Source organism: Typopeltis vanoorti, chromosome 3 (assembly GCF_054136105.1).
Source record: "Typopeltis vanoorti isolate ZY-2024b chromosome 3, IOZ_Tvanoo_1.0, whole genome shotgun sequence".
Classification (NCBI taxonomy): domain Eukaryota; kingdom Metazoa; phylum Arthropoda; class Arachnida; order Uropygi; family Thelyphonidae; genus Typopeltis; species Typopeltis vanoorti.
This window is the reverse complement of record NC_143551.1, coordinates 3429215-3457062: the sequence shown is the minus strand read 5'-3', so window position 1 is coordinate 3457062 and position 27848 is coordinate 3429215. Positions and strand designations below refer to the sequence as shown.

The 27848-nt window shown below is 37.8% G+C and overlaps 1 protein-coding gene across 1 annotated transcript in view; it reads right to left on the bottom strand.

Annotated features, from left to right (window-relative positions):
• Nucleotides 1-27848, bottom strand: part of LOC150107867 (uncharacterized) — a 393004-nt gene that overhangs the window by 24768 nt on the left and 340388 nt on the right. Inside the window, exon 12 of the mRNA XM_090415366.1 lies at nucleotides 14547-15706. Within this exon, the coding sequence (XP_090271492.1) occupies nucleotides 14548-15706 (1159 nt within the window). The 3' untranslated portion in view covers nucleotide 14547. The remainder of the gene's footprint in view (nucleotides 1-14546; nucleotides 15707-27848) is intronic.

Genomic DNA, 27848 nt, shown 5'->3' with positions numbered 1-27848 from the left:
GTTACTTGTAAAGACTCCAACATTATCAGATCTTACATTTCTATCATCTAAGGCACTTTGAACCGTATCAATCCACCTATATCTTGATCTTCCTCTGGGTCGTTTTGCTGCCAACCTGGCAGAGAACACTTGATTCACTAATCTTTCTCCGCCATTCTGTTTAAGTGACCATACCACCTGAGATTAGCTCTGCTCACGCATTCCTGGATGCTGACAATGTCAAGTTCTTTCCTAATATCCTCGTTTTTAATATGATATTGCCACTGATGCCATCTGTTCATGCCTCTAATCTTTCTCAGGACTTTCATATCTGTGGTCTCTAGTCTTTGGTCAAGTGTTTTACTTCTGACCCAGTTCTCATATCCATAAGTTAAAACTGGTTTGAACACTGTCTTGTATACAGCTTATTTAGTGTTCCGTCTAATTTCCGTCCATATGAATTTATTCAATTGACTTCCCACCATACCAGCTTTGTTGATTCTGTTGTCTATTTCTATATTTAATTTATCATCTTCAGTAAAAATTGTGCCTAAATTGCTGAAATGTTTTACTTGTTCCACAGGTTCTCAATTCACAACACAGTTGACATTTTCAATGATTCTGCTATTTTCATTGCCTTTGTCTTTTTATTGCTGACCTTCATACCATATCTATTACAACAGCTATTCAATTTAGTCAGAGAATCTTGCAGACTTGTAGCAGATTTATTTAGAAGTATAACATCATCTGCATAAAGGAAAGCGCTGACATTAACATCTCCAATTTTGATATCATGTTTAATACCACTTTCCTTCATAATGTGATCCATATAGATAATGAATAACAGAGGGGATAATGTACATCCTTGTCTCACACCAGATTTAACACTAAACCATCTTCCTGTACTTCCTTCAATTCTAACTGCTGACTTACAACTCAAATAAAGACTAAGTATTGCTTGATATAATGCCCCATTGACACCATATAACTGCAGCGTATTGAATAGCTTCTCTCTTGGCACCTTGTCATATGCCTTTTTCAGTTCGACAAAACTTAAATACAGATCTTTGTTATATTCCCATGCTTTCTCGACTATTTGTCGTAAAGTGAAGATCTGATCCTGACAGCCTCTATTTGGCCTGAATCCAGCTTGTTCTTCACCAAGGTTTTCTTCCACAATTCTTCTCAACCGTTTCTCACGTATACTTGTATAGATCTTGCCAGGTACACTCAGTAGGGAAATACCTCTGTAATTCTCACATTCAGTTTTATTTCCCTTTTTATATATCGGTACTATGAGAGCTCTACTCCAATCATCGGGAATTCGTCCCTCTGTCCAAGCTTTCTGAACTATGCAGTGCAGCCACTGTAAGACTCTTAAACCACCATACTTCAGCATTTCTGGTCGAATATCATCTACTCCTGCTGCCTTTCCACATTTCAAGCCTTTGATGGCTTTTTCTACTTCAAGTATGGATATGTATTCCTGACTGTATTCCTGGTCAGTGTTTTTTACCACTGTGCTGTCATCACTGCTTGTTTCATTTAGCAGTTTTTCAAAGTTATTACTCCATACTTCAAGGATATCTTTTTCTCCCATTTTCATGTCACCTTTATCATCTCTAATTCCTTTTACAGCACTCTTTCCTCCATTCTTAAGCTTCTTCGACAACCTCCAGAATATTTTGTCACCTTCTTGATATTTATTTTCTATATTCTTGCCAAAGTCCTCCCATGACTTTTGTTTAGCTAGTTTTACACAGTGTTTAGCATTCTTGCATTTGTCTCTATATTCTCTAAGAGCACAAGCTGACTTATTTGACAGGAACTTTTGGTATGCTTTCTTCTTTTCCTTCACTGCCTCTTTAACTTCCTGTGTCCACCAGGGAGTTCTGATTTTTTTATCCTTACAGACAACCTCACCACATGCCTCTCTGGCAGAATCAATCAATGTTTTCTTCAGAGTTTGCCATTGAATCTCCAAGGTTTGATTCCTGTTCTCAAACTCTTTCATTTTTTCTTCAATAACCTTTGTGTATTTTAGTCTACAGTTCACATCTGAGAGCTGCTCAACTTTTATTCGCTTTAAAACTTTCTTACATGTTATTCTTTTCAATGTGAAATTCAATTTTATCCTGCTCAAGACTAAATAGTGATCACTTCCAATTTCAAATCCTCTGTACACTCTGGTGTCCTGCACTAGAGTGTACAGAGGATTTGAAATTATTGTTGACAGAGGATTATTGTTGATAGAAAACATCACTATCAACAATAACATAGTCAGTTAGACTTTTCTTATTCCTAGCCTCTTCTCTCCATGTGAATTTGCGCACATTTTTATGAACATGGTGTTAGTAATAACCAGTTCATGTCCCGAGCAGAAATCCAACAGATATTTGCCATTATTATTAGCTTTGCTCTTTTCTCCAAATATTCCCAAAATATTTTTGTATGTCTCACAATCATTTCCTACTCTGCTATTTAGATCCCCAACAAGGACCAATTTTTCATTTTTTTTTGTGTCAGTTGCTTTTTCTAAAGCCTCAAAAAATTCCTCCACTTCTACCTTAGTAGAACCTTCTGTGGGACCATAGGCACAAATAAGTCTCATTGTCCAGTTCCTCAGCCGTCACTGTGCTATAAAATGTGAGCAAGTTACTGAGGCATGATCTACCCTTCACAAAACCATGCTGTCCCCCCATAGAGTATCCCATTTTCATCTATCCATTCCTGTGTTTTTCTCTTGACTACTTTCTCCAAGACCTTGACGACGACTCCTGATATGCTGATTGTTCGGTAATTTGCAACAGCAGCATTGGAACCTACTTAATGCAGTGGAACTATTTCCCCCTCTTTGGTTATTTATCTTTGGACCCTCTCTAGTGTTTACACATCGCAATGAACACTAGGTGAGCATATGTGGTCTGACCAATGCCTTATATAGATGCACCACCACCACCTCCTTGTCCCTACATGTCAATGTACTTTTTATCATAGCAGCATAACGATGTGCAGTCTTTGCAACACATGTGATGTGCCCTCAGAACCACACACATCAAATATTTTTGTGTTTATTTTTTTATGTTGTTTTTTTCTTATTATGGTGGTTCATTCTGTCAGTCCAAGGTACTGAATCCCACATTGAGAGGAGAATACAACAGACACCTGGGGGAAGAGGATCCTGGCAGTCCTTAATTTGTCTAAGGAAAGTGGAGATTTTGTCAAAAGGTTTGTATACAGTCCTGATTTTGTATTATTTCAGGAGTGAGGTCAATTAATTTGATGTACCTTTAATGTAGGGAAGGGAAATGGTGTATTTATAGTCTGGGTTGGGGATGGGAGTTTGTTGTCTTTGTTAAAGAGTTTGGCCAGGTTTTTTTTTTTTTTTTTTAATGCAACCACCTGTTCTAAAAGAATAAGTAGAGCCTGTTGCCTGTTGTTCCAAATGTAATGCAGTTCCCAAGGAAATACTCTGCTATGCACGAGGCTTAAGGTTTGAAAATTTCAAGTTTCTGGGCAGGATGGTGATCTGAAACGGCATATATGAGGGTGGCCTGAAAAGTTCTCGGCCTAACAATGAAAAACCAAATTTATAATTTCAAAATTATTTTTATTTTTCAACATAATCTCCCTTAAGACTAATACATTTATTCCAGCAATGCTCCAGCACCATTATCCCATCCCTGTAGTGGTTCTCAGTAAGATCTGCAAAATACCTCTTTACAGCTGCAATCACCTCTTGATTTGAAGAAAAACACTAACCAACGAGGAAGAGTTTCAGTTTTGGGAAGAGACAGAAGTCAGAGGGAGCCAAATCTGGGGAATAGGGTGGATGTTCCAACAATTCATAGTGAAGATCCCTTAATTTTCTCATTGCCAAAACACTTTTGTGGGTCTTTTCTCATGAATTTTTTCGTCTAGTCTGGTTAAAAGACCGGAATAATATTACCCAGTTATTGTTTTACCCTTTTCAAGATAATTAATAAACAAAATGCCTTTAGTATCCCAAAACACCGATGCTATGACCTTTCCTGATGATAGAACCCACTTTGTCTTCTTTGGTGCTGAACAACTGGCTTCTGTCCACTGTTTTGACTGCTATTTGGGTTCTGGTGTGTAATGGTGAATTCAAGTCTCATCCATAGTAATAAATCGATGCACAAAATCAGTTTTATTCTTGTTAAAATGTTCCAAGCACTGTTCAGAGATATTCATGCAAGTGCATTTTTTGATCTGCTGTGAGCAAGCACGGCAACCATCTTGGTAAAGCTTTTTCATTTGCAATTCTTCATGCAAAATATATCCCACACATTCTTTTGAAATGCCTATAGTCTCAGAAATTTCATGCACTTTGACTCGCCAGTCACCCGATACCATATCGTGCACTTGATTAATGATTTCTGGTGTTGTTACACTTTTTGGACATCCTTCACATGGATCATCTTTAAGGCTGGTACGGCCACGTTTAAACTCGGCAGCCGTTTCTTAATTGTTGAAAATGAAGGAGAAGAGTGCCCATAAACTTTTATGAACTTCGAATGAATTTGTTTTGGCATTAAACCTTTTTTTACAAAGAATTTTATAACCGCACGATACTCAATTTTATCCATTTCAAGGGATACAGACAACACTTCAGACAGTTGTATATTTTTGTTGTTGACAGTTGTACCTTTTTTTACAAAGAATTTTATAACCGCACGATACTCAATTTTATCCATTTCAAGGGATACAGACAACACTTCAGACAGTTGTATATAACAAACTACTTGATAGAATGACTTGCAATTTCATATGGATGCTTATGACAGATGTAGCAACTTAGAAAAAAAATGTTGCCAATAGTGTTGCCATCTGTGGTCGAGATCACCTTTCTATCTGTCTGTGTGTATGGTGGGAAAGAGTGGCTTCAGATAGACTCCCTCATGTATTCAGTCTATCAGAAGCTCCCAAGGTAGATTGAATAAGTAAGGGAGCCATCCAATTGTCTTGTAACTAAAGTATCCAAGAATGCCAGATCCTCTTCTTTTTTCCTCTTCAACAATAAAGATAATTCAGGGGAGGATACTGTTGAGGAATTGTACAAAGTTGGAAAGAGAACATGGACCATGCTGCCAAATGGCAAAGACATCATCTATATCCTCAGCCATACTTTGGGATTGTGTGTGTGTGTGTGTGGGGGGGGCTGAATCAAGTGCCAATGCTTCAAAGGATTCCATGTATAAGTTAGCAATGGGAATGAAAGTGAAGAGTCCATTGCTACACTTTCAATTTGTTTAAAGAGTAGGTTATTCCAGATGAAATATCCTGATTTAAGGCAGTGCTTAAAGAGTACACATATATCAGCAGGAATATTTTGGAAATTAGCTTTAGTGTATTATCATCCACATGAACCTTTTGGGAATAAAGGATGGCACACATCAAAGCTCATTAAGCAATCACTTTCCTCAAGTTGAAAGCCTCCGTGTAGTTAAGTGTGTGTAATCTTTTAAGTAAGATGATGTCTTGTCAATATACTTGTTGAGTTCGGATGACAAATGTTTGGTAAGTTACAGTTAGGGAAATTTATGGCATCAATTAAGGGGTATAGCAGCTCCAGGTTTCTGCACCTTACAGAGCCCATATAGCTTGGTGTGTGTGAAAAAAATTTTAAAACTGGAACAGTTTCTGTTGGCCAGCTTGTAATATTGTCTAACAGAGACTTATGGTTTAAGTTTTTATCAATATTGTAGGGTTCTTCACTAATGGAATGTATGTTGACTTGTCTGGTAATAATTCTTTTATTTCATTATTGTAGTCATTAAGGATCACGTGGAGTTTCCCTTGTCTGCTTTTACTATAACCATGTTTTTGTTCCTTTTTAGATTTCTCAAGATTGTCTTTTCTCCGTTTGATATGTTGCTTTTGGTGGGCAGGCTTTTTAACAAGGTTGTAGCTTTAGCCAAATAACATTGGCTTTGTCTTGTGATGAAAAATTCAATGTTTGGAATTTGCACGCAATTTTTCCCAGAGTAACTGCAAAATTAAAGCCTTTGCTTAAAAGTTTGATTTCATCGACAAAAGAGTATAATCTGACAAATTATGGATCACCAGTGAATGTGTATATTCAATAAGCCTTTGATAATAATAGCTTGAGCTATTGAATTATTTAATATTTACAACCTGATGTTGTAAATATTAAATATTTCAGTAAATTATCTATTTCATTCCTGTTTCAATATAGTTTTATTTCAGAAATATTAACCAGTGTATTAAGAGAATGTGAAAAAGAATTAGCCTTCTCTGATCAAACAGATTCATTTAAACCTCAGTTCTAGGAAGATAGCAATGGAGTGGAAAGAGGGACAAAACAGTCCTACTGCATAAAGAAGGCTCCAAGACAGAAGTAATAAATTATAGCCCAATCAAGATCTCAAGAGTGGTGGTTACAGTATTGGAGAAGATAGCAAAAATTCAGGACTGGGTAGGCAGGAATATGATACTTTATACAGGGAAACATGGTTTTGTGAATGGTAGGTCTTGCCTTAGTAGTCTGCTCACTTTTTATAATAAAGGGAAAATTGAGTTAGATAAATTATTATTATTTTTTTATTATTATTCAGGCCTCCATGGAGTCAAAAGACTCATCGTAGGAGGTCCCCCGTAAGAAACACAAAGTCTATCGTGAGCAAGAGGGTGTAAGAAACACAAAGTCTATCGTGAGCAAGAGGGTGTAAGAAACACAAAGTCTATCGTGAGCAAGAGGGTGAGGAGTGGTTTCTTTGCGTGGAGGGTGGTTGAACCATGGAATGCATTGACTGATGGAGTGGTGAGGGCGAGAACGGTCAATGAGATTAAGGAGTGGTATGATAGACTTTGTGTTTCTTAAGGGGGGGGGGACTCCCCTCTATGAGTCTTGACAGACTTTATGTTCTTAGGAAGGACCTCATGACGATGAGTCTTTCGACTCCATGAAGGCCTGAATAATAATAATAATAATAAAAAAAATAATAATAATATTTCTCCAGTCATTAAAACCCTTCATTAAGCTATTATTTGACTAGAAAACAATTTAAAAACAAAGCAGTAAATTGCTTTGCTGGTTTCTGTAAAAATAGCCATTCTCATTTCTCCTTTTTTCCATTCGCCTTTTTACAGTGAAAAGGTGATTTATTTAAGGTGATTCATTCAATCAAGGTAACCGAATCAGTTGATATAGTAGAATTACTGAGTGAGCACTTTGCAAGAGTATATCATCCTGGTGGTGACATTGCAGAAATGGAAGAACCAACAGCTTATACGGGAATTGTGGTGAATGAAGTGGAGGTGAATAGTCTATTACAAAACCTCAATGTCAATTCATCTGCAGGATTGGATGGTATACCAGCTCGTGTCGTACGAGAAGCGGCTAAAGAATTGTCAGTGCCTTTGACCATTTTGTTTAATTTGAGTCTCGGGTGTCTGGGTTAGTCCCAAGGGGGTGGAAAGAGGGGAAAATAGTTTCACTGCATAAAAGAGGTTCCAAGACTGCTGTTGAAAATTACCGGCCGATCAGCATATCAGGAATTGTTGTCAAGGTCTTGGAGAAAATAGTCAAGAAAAAAATACAGGATTGGATAGATGAAAATGGGATATATATGGGACAACATGGTTCTGTGAAGGGTAGATCATGCCTCAGTAACTTGCTAACGTTTTATAACACAGTGACCGCTGAACTGGATAAGGGTAATGGGTTTACAGTGGACCTTGCTAAGGTCTTTGACAGGATACCACATGGAATTGTAATCAGTAAACTGCAGCATATGAGGATGAATATAGGGTTAGTGAGATGGATAGGAGGGTTGTTGATGGAGAGATATCAGGGAGTGGTTTATTCAGGAGTAGAGTCCAAAAGATGGCCTGTGACTGGTGGTGTACCGCAGGGTTCTGTTCTTGGACCACTACTTTTCAATTTGTTCATTAACGATATAGGAAAGGATCTGAGAGGAAGTGTTTTCATTTGTTTGTGGATGATGCAAAGTTGGGTAGAGCAATAGTGAATGCAGATGATGTCAAAATTTTGCAAGATGGTTTGGAGGACCAGGCTAAGGAAAATGGATGTCAATTTAATGTGGCAAAGTGTAAGGTTATGCATTTTGGGGTGAAAAGATTAGCAGCAGTATATCACATTGGTGGAACCGTACTCCGGGAGATTGATGAGGCTAGGGATTTGGGAGTGTTGGTGGATAGGGAGTTGAAGTTTAGGGGGGAGACATTGCAAAAGTGGCTAAATCAGCTCATCAAATCACTCGGTTGCTGAAAAATACTTTAACAAGCAGAGACAAACAGGTTATTGTTCCTCTGTATCAAGCCTTGATAAGACCCCATCTAGACTACTGTGCCCAGATATGGGCACCAGAGTTTCTACTCGATGGAGAGGATCCAGAGACGAGTGACCAAGATAATAGCAGGATTATGGAATGAACCTTACGAGAACCGGTTGAAGATTTGTGGGCTCCAGAAAGTGGTGGATAGGCGAAAAAGGGGTGATATGATTGAGACATTCAAATTACTGAAGGGTTTCTATAAGATTAATTCAGAAGATATTTTTGAGAATAGGACTGGTAGCGGGAGGACTAGGGGCTATACATGGAAGCTTGGTAAGAGTGTGGTTAGTAAGGGTCTTAGAGTTAGGTTTTTTACTTGGAGAGTGGTGAATGAGTGGAATAAGCTGCCAGAGTCTGTTGTGGGTGCCATGACTGTAAATGAGTTCAAGGTGAAGTATGATAGATACTGTGTGAATGTTGATTAGTTGTTCTTGACATGATGTTGGGCCTCCCTCGATGAGTCTAAGAACTCCTTGGAGCTGCCCGTAATAATAATAATAATAATAATACCACTCTTTAAACTCATTGACCGTTCTCGCTCCCACCACTCCATCAGGTAATAATAATAATAATAATACCACTCTTTAAACTCATTGACCGTTCTCGCTCCCACCACTCCATCAGGAAGAAACACATTCTCTCCTTGGTTCTTCCATTTCTGCAATGTTCTCGCTCCCACCACTCCACGGCTCAACCACCCTCCATGCAAAGAAACCACTCCTTACCCTCTTGCTCACAGTTTCCTTTCGTAACTTCCAGGGATGGCCTCTTGTCATCACTCCTTCCCGCTGTTCAACCAAGCAAAAGAAGTCCCCAGTGTCAACCCTGTAACCACCTCTCAACAATTTAAAAGTCTCAATCATATCACCTCTCCTTCTTCTATCCACCAAACTCTGCAGTCCACATTCCCTCAGCCGATCCTATCCTTGTACAGTCCTGAAACCATCTTTGTCATCCGTCTTTGTATCCTTTCCACAGTTAATTTATCCCCTTCAAATCCTGGGGACCAAATCTGAGAACAATAGTCCAAGTGTGGTCTGATCAGAGACTTATACAACGGAATGATAACCCTCTTATCTCTGCAGGTCAGTGTCCTTCACATAATTGCAGCAATCCTCTGTGTTAAATTTTCCATCCTTTGCAATATGTCCCCTAAACTTCAGGTTTCTATCAATCATCAACGCCAGATCTCTTGTATCCCTACTTCCTCCAGTATAACTCCTCCCATAGAGTATGCAGCATCCCATCGATGTTTCCCAAACCTCAAGACCTTACATTTTGCAGCATTAAACTAACACCCCCATTCATTTTCCCATCTATGTAGCTTATTTAAATCCTCTTGCAGGGCTACCACATCTGCACTATTACTAACAATCCTTCCCAGCTTCGCATCATCTGCAAACAGCTGAATACCCCCTTGCAATCCACTGGCAATGTCATTGATATAAAAGTTAAACAATATAGGTCCTAGTACTGAGCCCTGTGGGACCCCCACTTGTAACCCTCTGCCTCCTTGAAACTGCTCCACCATACACAACTCTCTGATACCTATCAGACAGTCAATCTTGAGTCCAGTTGACCAATCTGACATCCAGACCCATGTGCTGCAACTTAAATATCAGCTTATCATGTGGCACCCTGTCAAATGCCTTCGCTAAGTCTAAGAAAATTGCAGTATATGCCTTTCCCTCATCTAATGTTCTTGTAACTTTATTATAAAAGGCTAGCATATTGCTAAAACAAGAGCGTCCTTTCACAAATCCATGTTGACTCTCACAGATAACATTACCCTCATCTGCCCAATGCTGTATACGGTCCCTCACTACTTTCTCCAAGATCTTAACAACTACTGATGACACACAGACTGGCCTATAATTATACACTTCCAGTCTGTTACCACCCTTATGCAATGGCACTATCTTACCTTCCTTCCATTCCCTGGGCACCTTTGCCAAAGCCAGACTTTCATTGAAAAGCCAGGTGAAAGGCACTGTGAGTTCCCTAGCACATTCTCTCAAAACTCAGGGTGAAATACCATCCAGTCCCACAGCTTTACTGACATCCAGAGTAACTGAAACACACTCTCCTCCTGTACTTCTAAACCTCGAACCAGCCCTATCCCTCTAGCATTAAAACTGACTCCTCTAGGATGAAATACTACCCCAATAAAGTGTTCATTGAACAATTCCACTATCTCCTCTGCATCAGTCACTCTATTCCCATTTTTATCCCACAATATCATTCTTCCACAGTCATAAAGGAAACATCTACTTAGCGAAACTGCTGAACTTGGAAAAGGCATTCCACAGGATTCAACATGAAACTCTGTTGCATAAGCTGGAATAAATGAGGCTGGATACAAAGCTGGGAATTTGAATTAATGGGTAGCTGATGGACACCAATCCATCAGCTATCCATTAATTCAAATTGAGTCCAGGAGGCAAGTGACTGGAAGTGTACTGAAGGGCTCAATACTTACTCCTCTATTGTTTAATTTATTCATCAATTTCTTGTTGTGTAGGCTTCTGTGGAGATTTGGACATTTTAAGAGCTATTTTTTCTAGTATAAAACCACAAAGACGTCAAATAGAAACTATGTTTTTATTTCGACTAGTTTCATGAAATACTTTGTTTTACTTCATCAGGAAATAACATGAATAAACTAGATAAAAAGTAAGTAATATCAGTTAACATCTATAGTGAAAAATATTTGAAAATGTTTAAATGCTTACACAATGGAAAGCATACATTAGCTATTACATTGGCTGCTGCTTTGTGAGTCTGTACACCATTTGTAGATACAAGTATGTTGTGATGGATTTTCATCAAATGCATACAGGAAATGATTTGATTGGAAATATTCAATTGTTTACTGATGATGCAAGCAGGGAAGTTCAATAGTCATTGAAGTTCACATAGAGATGTGTAATATGGGCAAAAGTAAATGGATGCTAGTTTCACTTGGTTGAATTGTAAAGTAATGCATTTTGGAAGAGATCACAAGCTGTGTACCATGTTGATGACATTGAACTGCAGGAAACTGAGGAGGCCAGGAAGTTGAGGTGATTGCAAACAGGGGGGGTTGAACATTAGAGGGCATATTGCAAAGGTGGCCAAAACAGCACATTAGATTACATGGTTGTTGAAGAACACACTGACAAGAAGGGATACATAAGCTATTGTTGCTGTTATAAGACTAATAAAAGCCACATCTGGACTACTACTATATACAGATCTGGTCATCTGGATTCTGTGGAGATGAAGGGATGGAGAAGATCAAGAGGATGAGTGACAATGATTGTGGCAGATCTATGGAATGTTCCCTATAAAAATATATTGATAGTCTGTGGGTCTCAAAAACTAGCTAATAGGTGAAAAAGAGGATACATGATAAAAGCATATACACTGGTGTCCAAAACGTAAGGACGAACTACATTTTTAACTGGATAAATATGGAAAAATGTTCATGACTATTGCCAAATGTGGACATAAGTTTATTCCAGCATACTAATTAATTATATTACACAAAAAATGTGTTATAAATTTTGTACAAATTAAATTACAATATGTTTTTGGCAAAAGTTACAAATTTCCTAAGGGTGTAGTTAAGGAATTAATGTACAGCACTTATAGAAAACTATGCAGAGACATTTCAGAATGAAATACATCCACCCCAAACTGTAATGCAGCTCTCATGACATTGTACCATGCTTTGCAGCAAGTGATTCAAGAGTTCTTGAGGCATACTAGCCCACTCCTTCTTCAGAGCAAGGATTAGGCCTTGTTTGTTTTCTGGTAAGGGGGGGGGGCTTTGAGCAGCAATGCATCTTCATATTGCATCCCAAACGTGTTCTATGGAGCTGGGAAGCGAGTTGGCCACTGGATTCAATTAATATCCTTGGTCTCCAGAAGTATCTCCACTGCTTGTGTACGATGTAGTGTGGCACTGTCATCCATAAAAATGAATTATTCACTTACAGCATGAAACAATCATATATGACATTGAAGAACTTCTTTGCAATATCATTAACTAGTCATAGTCCCTTTTTTCCAGCACATGTAGTGCAATGCATCCATTAAGCATAATGCCTTCCCACAACATGGTCCCAGCACTAAATCTATCCCTTTCAAGAACATTCTCTCGATGGCAAGCAGTATCACTTTCATGCCAAATCAAGTGTTATCTAGAATCAAAGGAAGGACTAAAATGACTTTCATCTATAAAGAGCACATTAGCACAATTGTGTCCTGTCCAATTTTATGGATACAACACTACTGAAAGCATGCTCTATGATGAGCTGTGGATAAAGGAATGCAAACTAGAGGCATTTGAGCATATAGGCCTACTTGTTGCATCTTGCCACAGTTTGCCGAGATATCCACATACCTGTAGCTTGAATGGAGCTGACTTGCAAGCTAAACTGCGATGGTGCGTCGATTACATTTTGCTGTTATAACCAAAAATTTGCCTTCATGCTCCGTAGTAGAGCAAGTTCCTCTTAGCAGATGTGTGGGACATCTGCTAAGAGGTCCTGGATGCGAGATTACAAACTCTCTTGCAATATTAGTAATTCTGCAGCCTTCTTCAAGCTTTCCAATAATTCTTCCCTGTGTGACATCATCTAGATGATGTCTTTGAGACATTACAAGATATCCAAGATTGGAACTTTATTCCTTCACAAAAAGAGCATCCTTCAAACATAATTCACTTAGTGGAGCCTTTTGCTTTTTATCCTGTTGATTACTACATGTGACACCCCTTTGTATGCAATTCGAAAATCTGAACGTGTATCTGCTTTCTACTTGTAATCGTCAGTTAAACAAATTGTCACAAGCTGATTCATCTGAATTTGTGGTTGCAATCTTCAGAAATAGTGTTCATCCTTGGGTTTTGGACACCAGTGTATATTATTAAAGGGGTTTTAGAGGACCAACATTGAAGGCATTTTTTCAGTACACGGCAGGAAGGGACAGAACAAGAGGTCACCCTTGGAAAATGTGAAAGAGCGTGGAGCAAGGGTGTCAGGACTATAATTTTTGCTTGGAAACTGGTAAATAGGTGGAATGGTTTGTCAGATGTTGTGAGTGCTTTGTCAGTGAATGAGCCTAAGGAGGGATATGATAGATATTCTCTAAATAATGGGTCTTCTCCATCTTCTGACTCCACAGAGATACTCATATAATAATTACAATCCTGTGCAAAATGTAATATCTTTAAATTGGTGTGAGCTGGATGACAGCATATCATTTAACGAAGGTGAGATGGCTGCCAAAATCAAGAAATAGTATGACAAAATATATCTAAAAATCAATTCCAACTCAAAGCAAACTAACGTAGGCGAAATTCATTCTAATTTACAATTAAATTCCTAATAAATAATATGGCAAGTTATTTTTTTCCTTTCACTTTGCTATGCACAATATCTCACTCTTTATCTTTCATCAAACATTTTCATGTTTGATCAATACTAGCCAGCCCACTGAAGGCAGCACATGTTACCAACCTTTCTTAGGTGAGATTAATACACATGCACACACATGTAAAACCCTGTAGTAAATGGAAAGTATACCCACAGAATGTTGAGTGTTACAATTTTGCAATATAGTAGTGAGTTTAAGTCCTGGAATTTGTATATGATGACAAGTCTCAAATCCTACATGTATTAAGATTACTGAGACTAGAGAATAAACAACCTAGAAAAATAAACCACGTTGCTTGTCTGAGAGGTGTAACTGTAGTCCTAAGACAGTCTGTCAGTAACAAGAGATGACCATCATCTGAGAAGGCTTGTATGGCCAAACAGAACTTCCTGTTTGTAGCAATTGACCAAAGCATTTATTGCAGGCTGTTCCTGATCCATATCTCACCAAATTATGCATAGGGAATTGATGAAGATAGGTATTGGTAGTCGCATGCTTATATGTAAAATGAAAGTTTCTAATTTAGTGGCAGGTACATGTATTTGAATGCTTGTGTTATTTCTTTCAGTGTCTTTGTCATATTCCAGTTTATGATCTTCATAAGCTGTTTAAGTAATAAATGTTAGTAGCTTTCATGATAATTTATTTAGTGGAACTTATACAAATTCAAAGCAGTGTATCATTCTGTCCTCTAACAGCATAACCTCAACAGAAGTGAAGGCAATAATATCATCTCATGCATTTCATTTTAGATTAAAGCAAAAATTATTTTCTAATGTACTTAAAAACAAACAGTGTTCTTACCTCAGAGGTAAGTATTCTCTGATGAGCTCAATCTTGGTTTAGTGGGTGGGGGTGGTGGTTGTGGTCGTGGAGGCTTGTGTTTCGTTGTTCCTGGCGATGGTGGCACTCTGGGATTCACAGATGATTCTACTCGAATCACTGTAGTATATGGTTTCTCGGAATCAATATTTAATTGAGAATTGATGGATGGAGAATGGCACCTTGGAGGTCTCTCAGGGGGTTGCTGATTATCTTTGTCTTTTTGACCATCATCTATATCTGTATTTTCTTGTGATGTTATGCTCCTAGGAGGTCTGTCAGGAGGTTTTTCTGAGGTAGGTGTTATTAAAAAGTCCCATTTATTATGTTGCACAGAATGTATTGGCACAGTTGCACTGGTATCACAATGACTATTTGACAGTCTTAAATTATCTGTATTATTATCAATTATTTCATCACCAAATGTTTTTACATCTTGGACTATTACACTTTTTTCCAATGTGGAATTTGAATCTAGAGCAGTAGCTTGCCCATCTATACCATTTGATTTTAAGTATGTACTGGAAGTCATACTACAATTTTCAAAACTAGATGGTCGAACAGGTCTTTCTGATTTAACTGGTCTTTCTGGAGGTGGAACTGATGGCCTTTCTATTTGCTGAGGACTTCGATGTATAACAGTACCCTCTGGAGGCATTGAATGGGATTTATCACCATTGCTTAACAATCTTGAAGACCTAACTGAAAGATGTCTATCACTTTTACTTGGACGTTCTAAAGAATAGCAGGAATATGGCACAGGCTTCTCTGGAAGGTTTGGCCTTGTGCAAACTAACTTGTCTTGGGTAATACTAAATAGGTTATCATTTGATTTTCTGCGAAGTATAGATGGTCTCTCTGGTTTACCAGGTTTTTCACAAGTTGCAGAGGCATTACGTGGAAGCGTACTAACAGTTCTTTCTAATTTATCTAACTTGTGTTGTTTTTCTGTTGCCTCTCTCACTGAACCCATTCTATCAAATGAAGACAAAGGTTGCACTCTATCCATCTCAGTGAATGAAGACCGATCCCCTGGTATTTTTTCTGATACAATTTGCTTATCCTTACCATGTGCTGGAGGAGCTGGTGGTGCTGGCTTCTTTCCTGGCCTATGAAACACTCTGGGACTATGGTTGGATGAGCTGCAAATTTCAATATTTAATATTGCACTATTAGCATTGTGGCAGCTTTAATTTAAAATTTTATTAAATAATGTTAACGAATAAACAAAAATGAGGACAAGGTACTGTAAAATAAAACAAACCTTATGATATAAAGTAAAATATGTGTACTCACACACAAAGAAAATGTTTTCCATTGTTTTACAAATAATATTTGGTTAACATCATCATGAGAGAGAGTATTATCGTTGGGGTATATAATTCTTAAGTTAAAGAAATTCGAAGAGAATAGAATAAACAGTATTGTACCCACAGTGATTTGAAGAGAGAGAGAGAAAAAAAAAAAACTACATGCACATACACAGACCACATTAAAACACTGTGTTTAACTGGAATATCAAAATATATCATCATCATCAACAACCATGGGTCCAATGCCCATAGGTGTCTAATGCTATCTTGATATGATTCTTCCATTGCATTCTATTTTGTGCAAGATGACTCACAGTTTGTGTATAGAGTTTCCACACCATTTGACAATGTCATCACCCCATTCTCTGTTTGGTCTTCCTTTTTTGTTCTTTCCTTCAATCATCCCAAACAGCAGCATTTTTATTTTCCTCTCATCGTTCATTCTACATATATGGCCAAAGAGACGTAGTTTCCTTTTGATTATTTTCTGGATCAGATTTTCTTTTGGTTGTATTCGTATGTAGATTTCCTCATTGTTCACTTTCTGGATCCAACTTATTCTCAAGATCTTTCTATAGCACTTTGTCTCAAATGTTAATATCCTCCTTTCAGATTCTCTCAGGAGTACCCAAGCATCCATAGAGCATGCTGCTGAAGATACAGGTTTCTACAATGCGCAGTTAGTTTGCATCTTTATAGCTCGGCTCTTCCATATTTTGTCCATGGCATTTACATGTGGCATCCAAGATATCTGAAGTGTTCTACATTTTCCAGTTGAAATCTGTCTAAGGTAACTCTGTTCAGTAACTCCTGTTGTCCAAATACCATTGTTTTAGTTTTTTCAAAGTTGACATTTGGTCCATATCTTTTTTTCCATCTGTGTATAGTGTTTGCAATGTTTGTTACAGCCTTGCTGCATCTTCTTCAATCAAGACGATGTCATCTGCAAAGCAGAGGTAGTTTATTCTCATACCATTTATTGAAATGTCTCCACCTTCTTCTTTAATCTTATCTAATGTTCTTTCCAGATGTGTGATGAAGATGATTGGTGATATTGGGTCCTCTTGTCTTGTGCCTTGACTAGTAGCAAACCAATCTCCAGTCGTACCTGCTATCCTGATTTTTGCTTGTGCTTGGCTGTTTATATCTTTCAGCTGACGGATCAATTTATTCTCCACATCATAGGATTCCAAGACAGCCTATGTTATATTTTGGTCAATATTATCAAATGCTTTTTGGAAGTCCATGAAACAGCAGTATATCTTTTTGTTCTTTGTTCGAGCTTTCTCTGCTATTAGTCTTAGTGCGAGTATTTGTTGCACTGTACTTCGATCTTTGCGAAATCCGGCTTGCTCATCAGGAAGATGTGTCTCCATATGACCCTCCAGGCATTCTGTTACTATTTTCATCAGCACTTTGCCAAGATGACTCATTAATGCAATAGTTCTGTAAGTAATTGGCGCATTCTAAAGAACTGCCTTTCTTATGAAGAACAACCAAGACCGATTTTTTCCACTCTTTGGGAGCATACCCTGATCTCCATATTTCATTACATAGCTTATGCATTTCTTTTACAACCGATTCTCCCCCATATTTTAGCATCTCGCTATTATGTTGTCATCTCCAGGACTCTTATTGTTGCTGAGATGTTTTATAGCCTTATTGCTCTCCTGCTCTTCCAAGATGTCATTTTCAAAGATCTCTGCTGGTGGAGAGATTGCTTTTAGTTCTTTGATTACTTCTGTTGCAGTATTATTTAGTTGATTTTTATATAGTTCGCTGCAATATCTTGTCCATCTGTGTATGATTTCAGTCTTGTCCATCAACACTTTACCGTCTTCATCTTTGATCGCTACTGATCTTGTTTGCCACTTCCTATTGACATTTCTTATAAGTTTGTAGACCTCTCTAGTTTTGTGTTCTCCATAGTGCTGTTCAATGTCTTTGCACTGGTCCTCCAACTATTTGGCTTTATCAGATCTTGCTGCTTTCTGTACTTCATTGCATTTTTGACAGTATAACTCATCTGCTGCCTCTGAATTATCGCTTAAGTTTCAGTTCTCTTTTCTCTTGTACCAATTTTAGGGTTTCCTGAGTTATCCATTTCTGGTTGATCTTTTCTCTTTCAGGAATTACTTCCTCTACTGCTTTTTTTTAGCACTGTAGTCAGTCGTTCTGCTCTTGTATTTATATTTTGTTTTTCGATTGGGGTCTTAAGCTTAGTTTCCAATATGTTCTGATATGCTGTTCTTAGCCTGTCTTCATCTAGTTTTGAGATACTCTAGCTTTTTGGAACTTTCCTTTGTACTTCTGTTTCAGTTTTGGTCTTATATTCGCAATCACTAATTTGTGGTCTGAATCAATATCAGTTCCTTGGAATGATCTGCACTGTTGAACTGAGGTTCTCCATTTCTGGTCTATTAATATCAGGTCGATCATATTCCTGTGTTTGCCATCGAAGGAGCGGCATGTCCATTTACGACAAAAATATTGTCATAAATGGACATAACAACCTGATGATTTGCAAAAATATTGCAAATCATCAGGTTGTTATCTGCGGCAAATTCAAGAAGCATCTCTCCACGTTCATTTCTTTCTCCATATCCAAATTTTTTCATAAGCTTTTCCCATCCTGTGTTATTTTTGCCAATCTTCGCATTCCAGTCTCCTCCAATGATGAGTATATCCTGCTTCGGCACCTCATCAATTTCTAGTTGTAGATCTCTGTAAAATCTCTGAATGTTTTCATCTGCACTCTCTGCAGTGGCACATATATTTGAATGGTTGTGATATTAAATGGTTGGGCACTGAATCTTGCAACCATTATTCTTTCACTAACTGGTTTGTATCCTATCATTGCCTGACAGGCCTTGTTACTTAGCAGGAAACCCACGCCTGCTTCATGCTTACTTTCATTTCCTGACCAGAGAACTCTTCCACCATTTGATTCTCCTGACAATGTCCATCTCATTTATGAAATACCAATTTATCACATCTGTATTTCTTCATTTCTTCTTGAAGCAACTGAAATTTTCAAAATATATACTTATATTTATAAGAAAGGTGGTCCTTATAAATATTCCTTATTGGAATGTGAACAGAATTATTTAATGATTCATTTTTTGCAAGAAAGATTCCACTTCCCCTTACTTTTGATAATACCCGGATAAGATTTCCCTTCTTGGAATTTTCACCTCCAGCTTTCTCTTACACAAGCCACAGCATCAAACCATATCTGAAACATAACTTTTTCAGACTTCAAAAATTTGGCATACTTTTCTACTCCTGACACTATTTCTCACTTATACAATTGCTGAGATAGTATAAATACCAAATTCACTAACTTTGAAATACTGTTCACACATTTGGGATTGGTGCAACTAAAGCCTCTCTAAGGATGCAGAATGCTATTCAGAAGAGTAGTCCGATTACTTGATGACCCCCGTCCCACCCCTCACAGATCTGTTATCTACTTTATTGTGAGAACTAGGATCCAGAGTTGGGTTGACAACAATGGTATAATCTTTGATGGACAGCATGGATTTGCTAAAGGGAGGTCGTGTTTTAGTAATCTACTTACTTATTACAATAAAGTGACTGCTTCCTTGGACAGAGGAGAAGGATACACAGTAATATACTTGGATTTTGCAAAAGCTTTTGATAGAGTACCTCATGATAAGTTGACAGTCAAACTAGAGCAGATGGGGTTGGATATTAGATTAGTGCATTGGATAGCTATCTGATAGGTATCAACAAGTTGTGTATGGGGGTGCAATATCCAGGAAAAGGAAAGTCACTAGTGGAGTGCCTCAGGGATCTGTTTTAGGGCCATTACTATTTAACTTGTATATTAATGATATTGGCGAAGATTTGGATGGAGAAATTCAGTTGTTTGCAGATGATGCAAAGTTGGGACGAACCATAAAGAGTAGTGAAGATGTTGTGGCCTTGCAAGAAGACTTGAATAAATTGAGTGATTGGGCAAGCAAATGGGGATACGAGTTCAATGTTGCAAAATGTAAGGTTTTAAAATTTGGAAAACAAAGATGGGATGCAGAATTTATGCTTGGTGAGAATATATTGTTGGAAGTAGAGGAAATAAGAGATCTGGGAGTGATAGTGGATAAGGATCTAAAATTTAGGGGAGACATCTCCAAAATTGTGAAGACAACACAAAGACTTCTGGGAATGATGAGGAAGACACTGACGTGTAGAAGTAGGGAGATTCTTGTTCCATTGTATAAGGCTTTGATTAGGCCACACATGGACTATTGTGCCCAGATTTGGTCACCTGGTTTTCAGAAGGATGAAGAGATGTTGGAAAGGGTGCAAAGGCGACTGACTAAGGTAGTTTCTGACCTCTGGAATGTCGAGTATGAGGAAAGATTGAAAAGATGTAATTTGCAGAGTCTAGTGGAGAGAAGGAAGAGGGGAGATATGATAGAGACCTACAAGTTGGTAAGGGGTTGTTATAGGATCAATGGTGGAGAAGTTCTACAGAGAATAGTGGGAGATCAGGGGAGAACCAGAGGCCATACCTGGAAACTGTATAAAGAGGGTGTGAGTAGGGGAGTGAGAGGCAGGTTTTTTTCGTGCAGAGTTGTGAATGATTGGAATGCCTTGCCTGAGAGTGTGGTGTCTGCAAGGAGTTTGAATGTGTTTAAGACCCGGTATGATGAGATGTGTGTGAGATAAAAGGACCTCCTAGATGAGTCTTTGACTCCATGAGGTCTTGTTTTAATAATAATAATAATATAATAATTATGGTTCATTTTCTTTTACAAGTATATTTTCATGAAAAACATTCTGGCTGCCATAATTTCATTACTTTTTTTCCATGTTTGTCGGAGTGTAAGTAGTTGTTAGTCAAGATACATTTCCTGTTCACTTTCAAACTCGTGGAAGTAATTGTCTCTCATTCCATATACCTCTGTTCTCTGAAATGGACTCTCTCAACTTTGTCCTCCCTCAAAGATTACCAATTTCAGTGGTTCAAGAAACACAAAATCCTTCATTCTCCTTAGCCACTTGCTGACTCATCACACTTATATACTATATGTTTGAAAAACTTTTCTTGTGTGGGCTTGATATATTTTTTTTTAAAAAAAAAGCATCATTCTGTGTCACTGGGATCTGTGAAAAGCAACTTACTTTTCATAGAAAATTTTTTACATTGCTTACAAATTATATTTTTTATCATCATTATTAAGAGAGACCTCCAGGGAGTCAGGGACTCATCAAGGGAGGTCACATACTACACACACCAGCTATCATACTTATTCTTGAATTTATTTGCACTACTTGCACTCACAACATCCAATGTTGTGAGTGCAACAATGTCAGGTTCAGATTTTCACTTTACGACAAATAGTGGAGAAATCATGGGAATATAACAAAGATCTGTATTTAAGTTTTGTCGATTAGGAAAAGGAATATGACAAGGTGCCAAGAGAGAAGCTATTCAATATGCTACAGTTATATGGTGTCAATGGGGCATTATATCAAGCAATACTCAGTCTTTATTTGAGTTGTAAGTCAGCAGTTAGAATTGAAGGAAGTACAGGAAGGTGGTTTAATGTTAAATCTGGTGTGAGACAAGGATGTACTTTATCCCCTCTGTTATTCATTATCTATATGGATCACATAATGAAGGAAAGTGGTATTAAACCTGATATCAAAATTGGAGATATTAACGTCAACTCTTTACTTTGTGCGGATGATGTTATACTTCTAAATAAATCCGCTGCAAGTCTGCAAGAGTCCCTGATTAAACTGAATAACTGTTGTAATAGATATGATATGAAGATCAGCATTAAAAAGACAAAGACAATGAAAATAGGCAGAAACATTGAAAGTATCACCTGCATTGTGAATGGAGAACCTATAGAACAAGTAAAACAAACATGTTCTATAGGTTCTAAACAAACTAACCTACTTAGGCATGATTTTTAGTGAAGATGGTAAATTAAATATGGAAATAGACAACAATCAACAAAGCTGGTATGACAGGAAGTCAACTGAATAAGCTTATATGGAATAAGAGAGAAATTAGCCAAAACACTAAATCAGCTGTATACAAGATAGAGTTCAAACCAATTTTAATTTATGGATGTGAGAGCTGGGTCAGAATTAAAATACTCGACCAAAGACTAAAGGCCACAGATATGAGAGTCCTGAGAAAGAATAGGGCCATGAACAGATGACATCAAATTCAATATCACATTAAAAACGAGGATATTAAGAAAGAAGTTGACATTGTCAGCATCTGGGAATGCATTAGCAGAGCTAATCTCAGGTGGTAAGGTCATTTAAACAGAATGAGAGAGGAAGACAAGATATAGGCAGACTGATACAATAAAAAGTGCATTAGAAGACAGAAATATAAGATCTGATAATATTGGAGTCTTGCCAGGTAACAAACTGATTTGGGGGAAAATTGTAGATAGGAAGTTAGCAATGATGTAAATTTTTCATGCAGTACTATCATATCCTGTACACTCCTCAAGGATATATATATATATCAGGAATTTGATGATGATAAGTCGGATTACCTAAACTCAGTGTTCATAATTCAAAAAGGTTTCCTTTTTTTTTTTTTATTTTTTTTAACTTCACTGATCCAACTAATAATGATTGAATATAAATTGTCCATCTACAACCAGAATACTAGATAATCCTTAACATTTTCCCAACAACAAGGAGCCAGAAATATACCAGCCACCAGTTGGCGAGTGTATGGCAATGATCATTGTGTGGGTTGCAGCAAGATAAGTTAATTTTATATTTATTTTGTGATGATATTGTGTAATTTTTAGATTGAGTGTTGCTGTGTGACATTTGCAATTGGAATGTAGTGTTTGGTTAAATTTTTAGACAGTATTATTTTAAATTCTCTGTTTCTTGTTCAATGCACCAGACCAAAATGGTGGTGGTTGCAAGGATTGGGTAGGTCAGCATGAAAGACAAAGTTAATGGTATGAATTTTTTGAGAATGGTATGGTGCTGAAAGTGTAATAGGTATGCATGAGCAGATGTTACCGATGGTTATGTGGCAAGATTGAATAAGAAAGAAGAGTAAGTGTTGGTGTGTAGAAAGTGCAATAGTGTGAAGATTTCTTTATTTTGTGTGCAAACTACAGAAAATGTAAGAGCATACATATAAATGATTAAACACATACATTTAAAGAAATAGACATTAAAAGAATAGGGAAAAGCGTACATTAAAAGACAAAAATGCCATCTGCATGAAAATTAAGCAAAAACATAAAATGTGAAATTTCACTCATCCAGCGACTAATATACTTTAAAGCTGTTTCATTACACTGCATTAAATCTTCTCGGGTACATATATTATTAATGTCTATTAAGCAGCATTGCAGAAGATGATTCATGGTTTGTGTTTCACCACATAAGCAGCTGTCATTGTCTGAGTAGCCCCCATCTGGCCATATTCTGCTTTGATCTGCCCATTCCAGAACAAAGGCTATTCAATGTCTTCCATCTTTGCAGTCAATATGCAAGCTGGAAGGAAGAGATTCATTTAAGTTCAGAGCCTCTGAAGATTGTTCTTGCCACATTGTTGACCTTGTAGCTTTTATGGAATCAACCAACGTTCTACTGAGTGAATAAAACTTTTCCTTGATCTTAGCCTCTTATGTATTGCAACATGTCCATACAAAGGATGACGTTCATTATTTAGTTGTTGTTTTCGCTCATATCTACTCTGTGCAGTGAGGAAGTGCAATACCTTCTGATGTGAGGAGGTGCAATACCAGACAGTGAGTATACATGGTAAATCTTTGTAGGCTTAAGGTGGCCGGTAATGTGTCGACATGTTTCATTAAGAACATTATCGATAATTTGACATGTAACGATCTCTCCCAAACAGGGCAAGCATACTTGGCTGTCGAAAAGCAGAGTGCCAGTGCAGAGGTGCGCAGTACTTGTGGATTTGCACCCCACCAAGATGATGTTAATCAGTGCAAATATTATTACATGTTTGAGTTTTAGCTGCTGTCTTCTCTACGTGTTGCTTATAATTTAGGGTCCTATCTAGTGTAACACCTAGGTAAGTTGGATTTGGATAACTGACCAGTTTCATACCATTCCATTCTATATTCAACTCTCTCTTCGCCTCCCTATTATTGAAATGGAAAAGACACATTTGGGTTTTACTGGGATTTAGGTTCAGTTGGTTTTCCTTATAGTAAACTGTAAGGGTTTCTGGCTTTTGTGTGAGCTGCTTCTCAATGTCATCAAAGGATTTTGCTTGATAAGCTATTGCCTGGTCATCTGCATATAAGAAGGTTCATAGGTTGGTCATTAGTATATATATTGAAGAGGAAGAGAGAGATAGTACACTTCTCTGAGGTAGACTATCTTTCTGAATATGCCATTTGCTCTTTTTTCCTTGAAAATGAACAAAGAATCTCCAGTTGAACAGCAGTGACCTAAATATCTCCACTAACCGATAGCTGTTTGTCACTGTAAATTTTGACTATGAGCTTTCTAAGATTTAGTGTGTCATATGCTGCTGTCAAATCTATAAATACAGCTCCTGTTGCTAATCCCCTTTCAAAGCCGTCCTCAATAAACTGTGTTAAGTTTAATACTTGTCCAGTGCATGATCTTCCTGGTCTAAATCCTGCCTGTTCTTTTATCAGCACTTTCTCTATTTCTGGACTTAGTCTGTTCAAGATTAACCTCTCACACAGCTTCAGTGTTGTGCATAGGAGAGCTATAGGCCTGTAGCTCTTTGGATCCTCAGCAGGTTTACCCAATTTCAGGATAGGTATTACTTTTGTTTGCTACCATATGCTGGGTATTCTAGCAAATTTCCAACAAAAGTTGAAAAATTCTAACAACCACTCTGTTGCCTTTTCTCCTAGATTCCTTAGTATCCCATTTCTGATATCATCTATACAGGCAGCTTTTCTTGGTTTTAAGGCTTTTAGGGCATTTTCTAATTCCTCTTTAGTAAATGGTGCTTTGAAGAGATTATTTTCGGAATCCCTAACTTTTTTAATATCATCTTTAGGTATTTTTTCTTCAGTACTTGGTTTACCATTCAGAGATAGCTGAGTTGCAATTTGGTTTGCATTTATATTAACTTTGGTTGCTGCTCTTGTGGGGGTCATCAGATAATTTTTTGAGTAAGAGCCTCATATCTAAGCTTTTAATTTTCTCTGCCCATTGTTGACTTCTTTTGTCAGAAGTGCTGCTATAAGTTCCTCTCCTGCATCAATTGTTTTCTGATGAAAATGGATCTTTATCATATAGGTCACAATATCTTTCATATATTTCCATGTTGTGCTCTACAAAACCTGGAATGTAGCATGTTCTACAACTTCTTGGGATGTGCCTGGTAGCAGACCCTTTGATGAAGTTTCCATAATTTTCTGGTCTGGATGAAATGTTGATCAGGTTTATGTCTAATTCTCTTGAGAACTGTTCCCAGTTAGCTTTTTATAATTAAAGTGTCTTCTAAGTGGGATCTCCTTAAGTCGGACTGGTGGGAAAACTTGCAGCATTATTGGTCTATATTGTGAACTTGGGATTGGTGCAAGTACCTGTTTAGTGCACAGATTAGTTATTCTATTACTAACAAATCCAAGGTCAGGGATATAATCTCTTTTCCATGTTCCACTGTTAAATGATGATGGTTGTTTAGGATCGTGTATAAGATTCATTTGATTACTTTCAGCCCACTGTTCAACTAACTCTCCATCTTCGTTTGTTTCACTATAACCCCACTGTGTGCTATGACTGTTAAAGTCATCTAAAATAATAGCAGATTTCTTTTGTGTCAAGTACTGGGACATTTCAAAAGCAAAGATTATACTAGGTAGTTTATATACTGAGAAAACAATGATGTTATCCAGATCTATTCCAAGGATTTCTATGTTATTTTGGTTTGTGATTAGGCATCCTGTAACTTGGAGCTCCTGCTGAGTGAGGGTTGGTTGCCATAAGGGCCGTTGCGTTTTAGTTATCGTCTCTCTGATAAAGAAGATGCTAGTCGCACTATAAAACTGTAGAAGACTGTATTGCACTACTATACTGTAGATGTAGTGTGAAGATGGCCATGAGGCATGTTAGAATCAAAGTAGGGAATGGCATTGTAAATGAAATGGGTGGTGAGAAAGATTGTGCAAACAGTAAGAAAGTGTTAATTCTTGTAGACAGGCTTATACATTGGTTATGCATTATTAAATCACTTAAGGAATTCAACAACGTAGATACGAATATAAATTAAATTACACTTTAATAAATATTTCTGATATTTTGGCCACGTCACGAAATATCGAAATTTTGTAAGTTCCTTTTGCCATCTTCAAAAGGAACTTACAAAAAAATGCACATGCATGTAGGCACTACAACACAGTAACTGAGAATGAAGAGATAAAGCTATTGTTCTCCTAAAAGTCCTGATGGTGCCCTCTAGTGAGCTAAGTAGGTGTTCTTGGCCATTGGGCTGAAGGTCTGCCGATGTAAGCCTCCCAAATTTGAGGCAGTCGCACACATCCAAATTTGTTGAGGTTTGGAGAGTTTCTTAGGGCTGAAGCTGATTCCATAAATAGTCTTTCGAATTTGTATTTGCTATGGTGTATTACTGCAGCTTTCTTCCACCGTATTCTGTGGCGTGTATCCAGAGCATGGTCTGCAAGACCAGAATGGCTGTACTTGTGAAAACAGATGTAGTCCTTATGTTCAGAAATTCTGATATTCACTGTTCTGCCTGTTTGTCCAGAGTAAGACAGTTTACAGCTGCAAGGGACCTGGTATACACCAGGTAGGTCTAGGGGTAGTGGTTGGTCTTTAGTGGGACGGATAAGGGATGCCAATTTTCTGTATAGCCTGTAACAGGAGGTCAGGTCATGTTTTTTTAAGATTTTGGTAATTTTTTCCGAGGTGCCTCGGATGTAGGGAATGGTGATGGATTTAGAGTAATCCTTGTTGTGGAGGGATGGGGGGGGCTGTGGTTTGTAGGTTTTAATATTTTTTGGATTTTTTTTTTTTTGGGGGGGGGGATAGCCATTGGCTGTAGGGCCATGTCATTAGAACAGATTAGTTTAGCCCTGTTGTATAGTGTTTTCACCACTCCATATTGTTGTGAAGGGGGAGGGGTGAGATTGTTGGTGAATGTATCTGCCTGTATGGGTGGGTTTTCTATAAACTGAGAAAACCAAGGTTCCATCAGGCTGGAGGGTGACTAGTGTGTCCAGGAAAGGGAGCCTGTTGTTTTCCTCTTTTTCCAGGGTGAACTTGATTCTGGGGTGTTGGTTGTTTAAGTGTGTTAAGAAGATGAGAAGTGTTGCAGAGCCCTGTGGCCAAATAGCAAACACATCATCAATGTAGCGAAGCCATATGGTTGGTTTTTGTGGGGCAGAGGTTAGCCTCTGCCCCACAAAAGTTATGTGTTAAGTTGAATTAATTAATTTAATTTAATTTCATTAATTAAATTAAATTAATTAAGTTGATGATGTGTTCGCTATTTGGCCACAGGGCTCTGAAACACTCCTTTCCTTCTTAACACACTTAAACAACCAACAACCCAGAATCAAGTTTACCCTGGAAAAAGAGGAAAACAACAGCCTCCCTTTCCTGACACACTAGTCACCCACCAGCCTGATGGAACCTTGGTTTTCTCAGTTTATAGAAAACCCACCCATACAGGCAGATACATTTACCAACAATCTCACCCCTCCCCCTTCACAACAATATGGAGTGGTGAAAACATTATACAACAGGGCTAAACTAATCTGTTCTAATGACATGGCCCTAAACACTGAACTAAATCACATCCTCAACACTTTCTCAGCCAATGGCTACCCCCCCCCCCCAAAAAAAATCCAAAAAATATTAAAACCTACAAATCACAGCCCCCCCCCCCACACAACAAGGATTATTCTAAATCCATCACCATTCCCTACATCCGAGGCACCTTGGAAAAAATTACCAAAATCTTAAA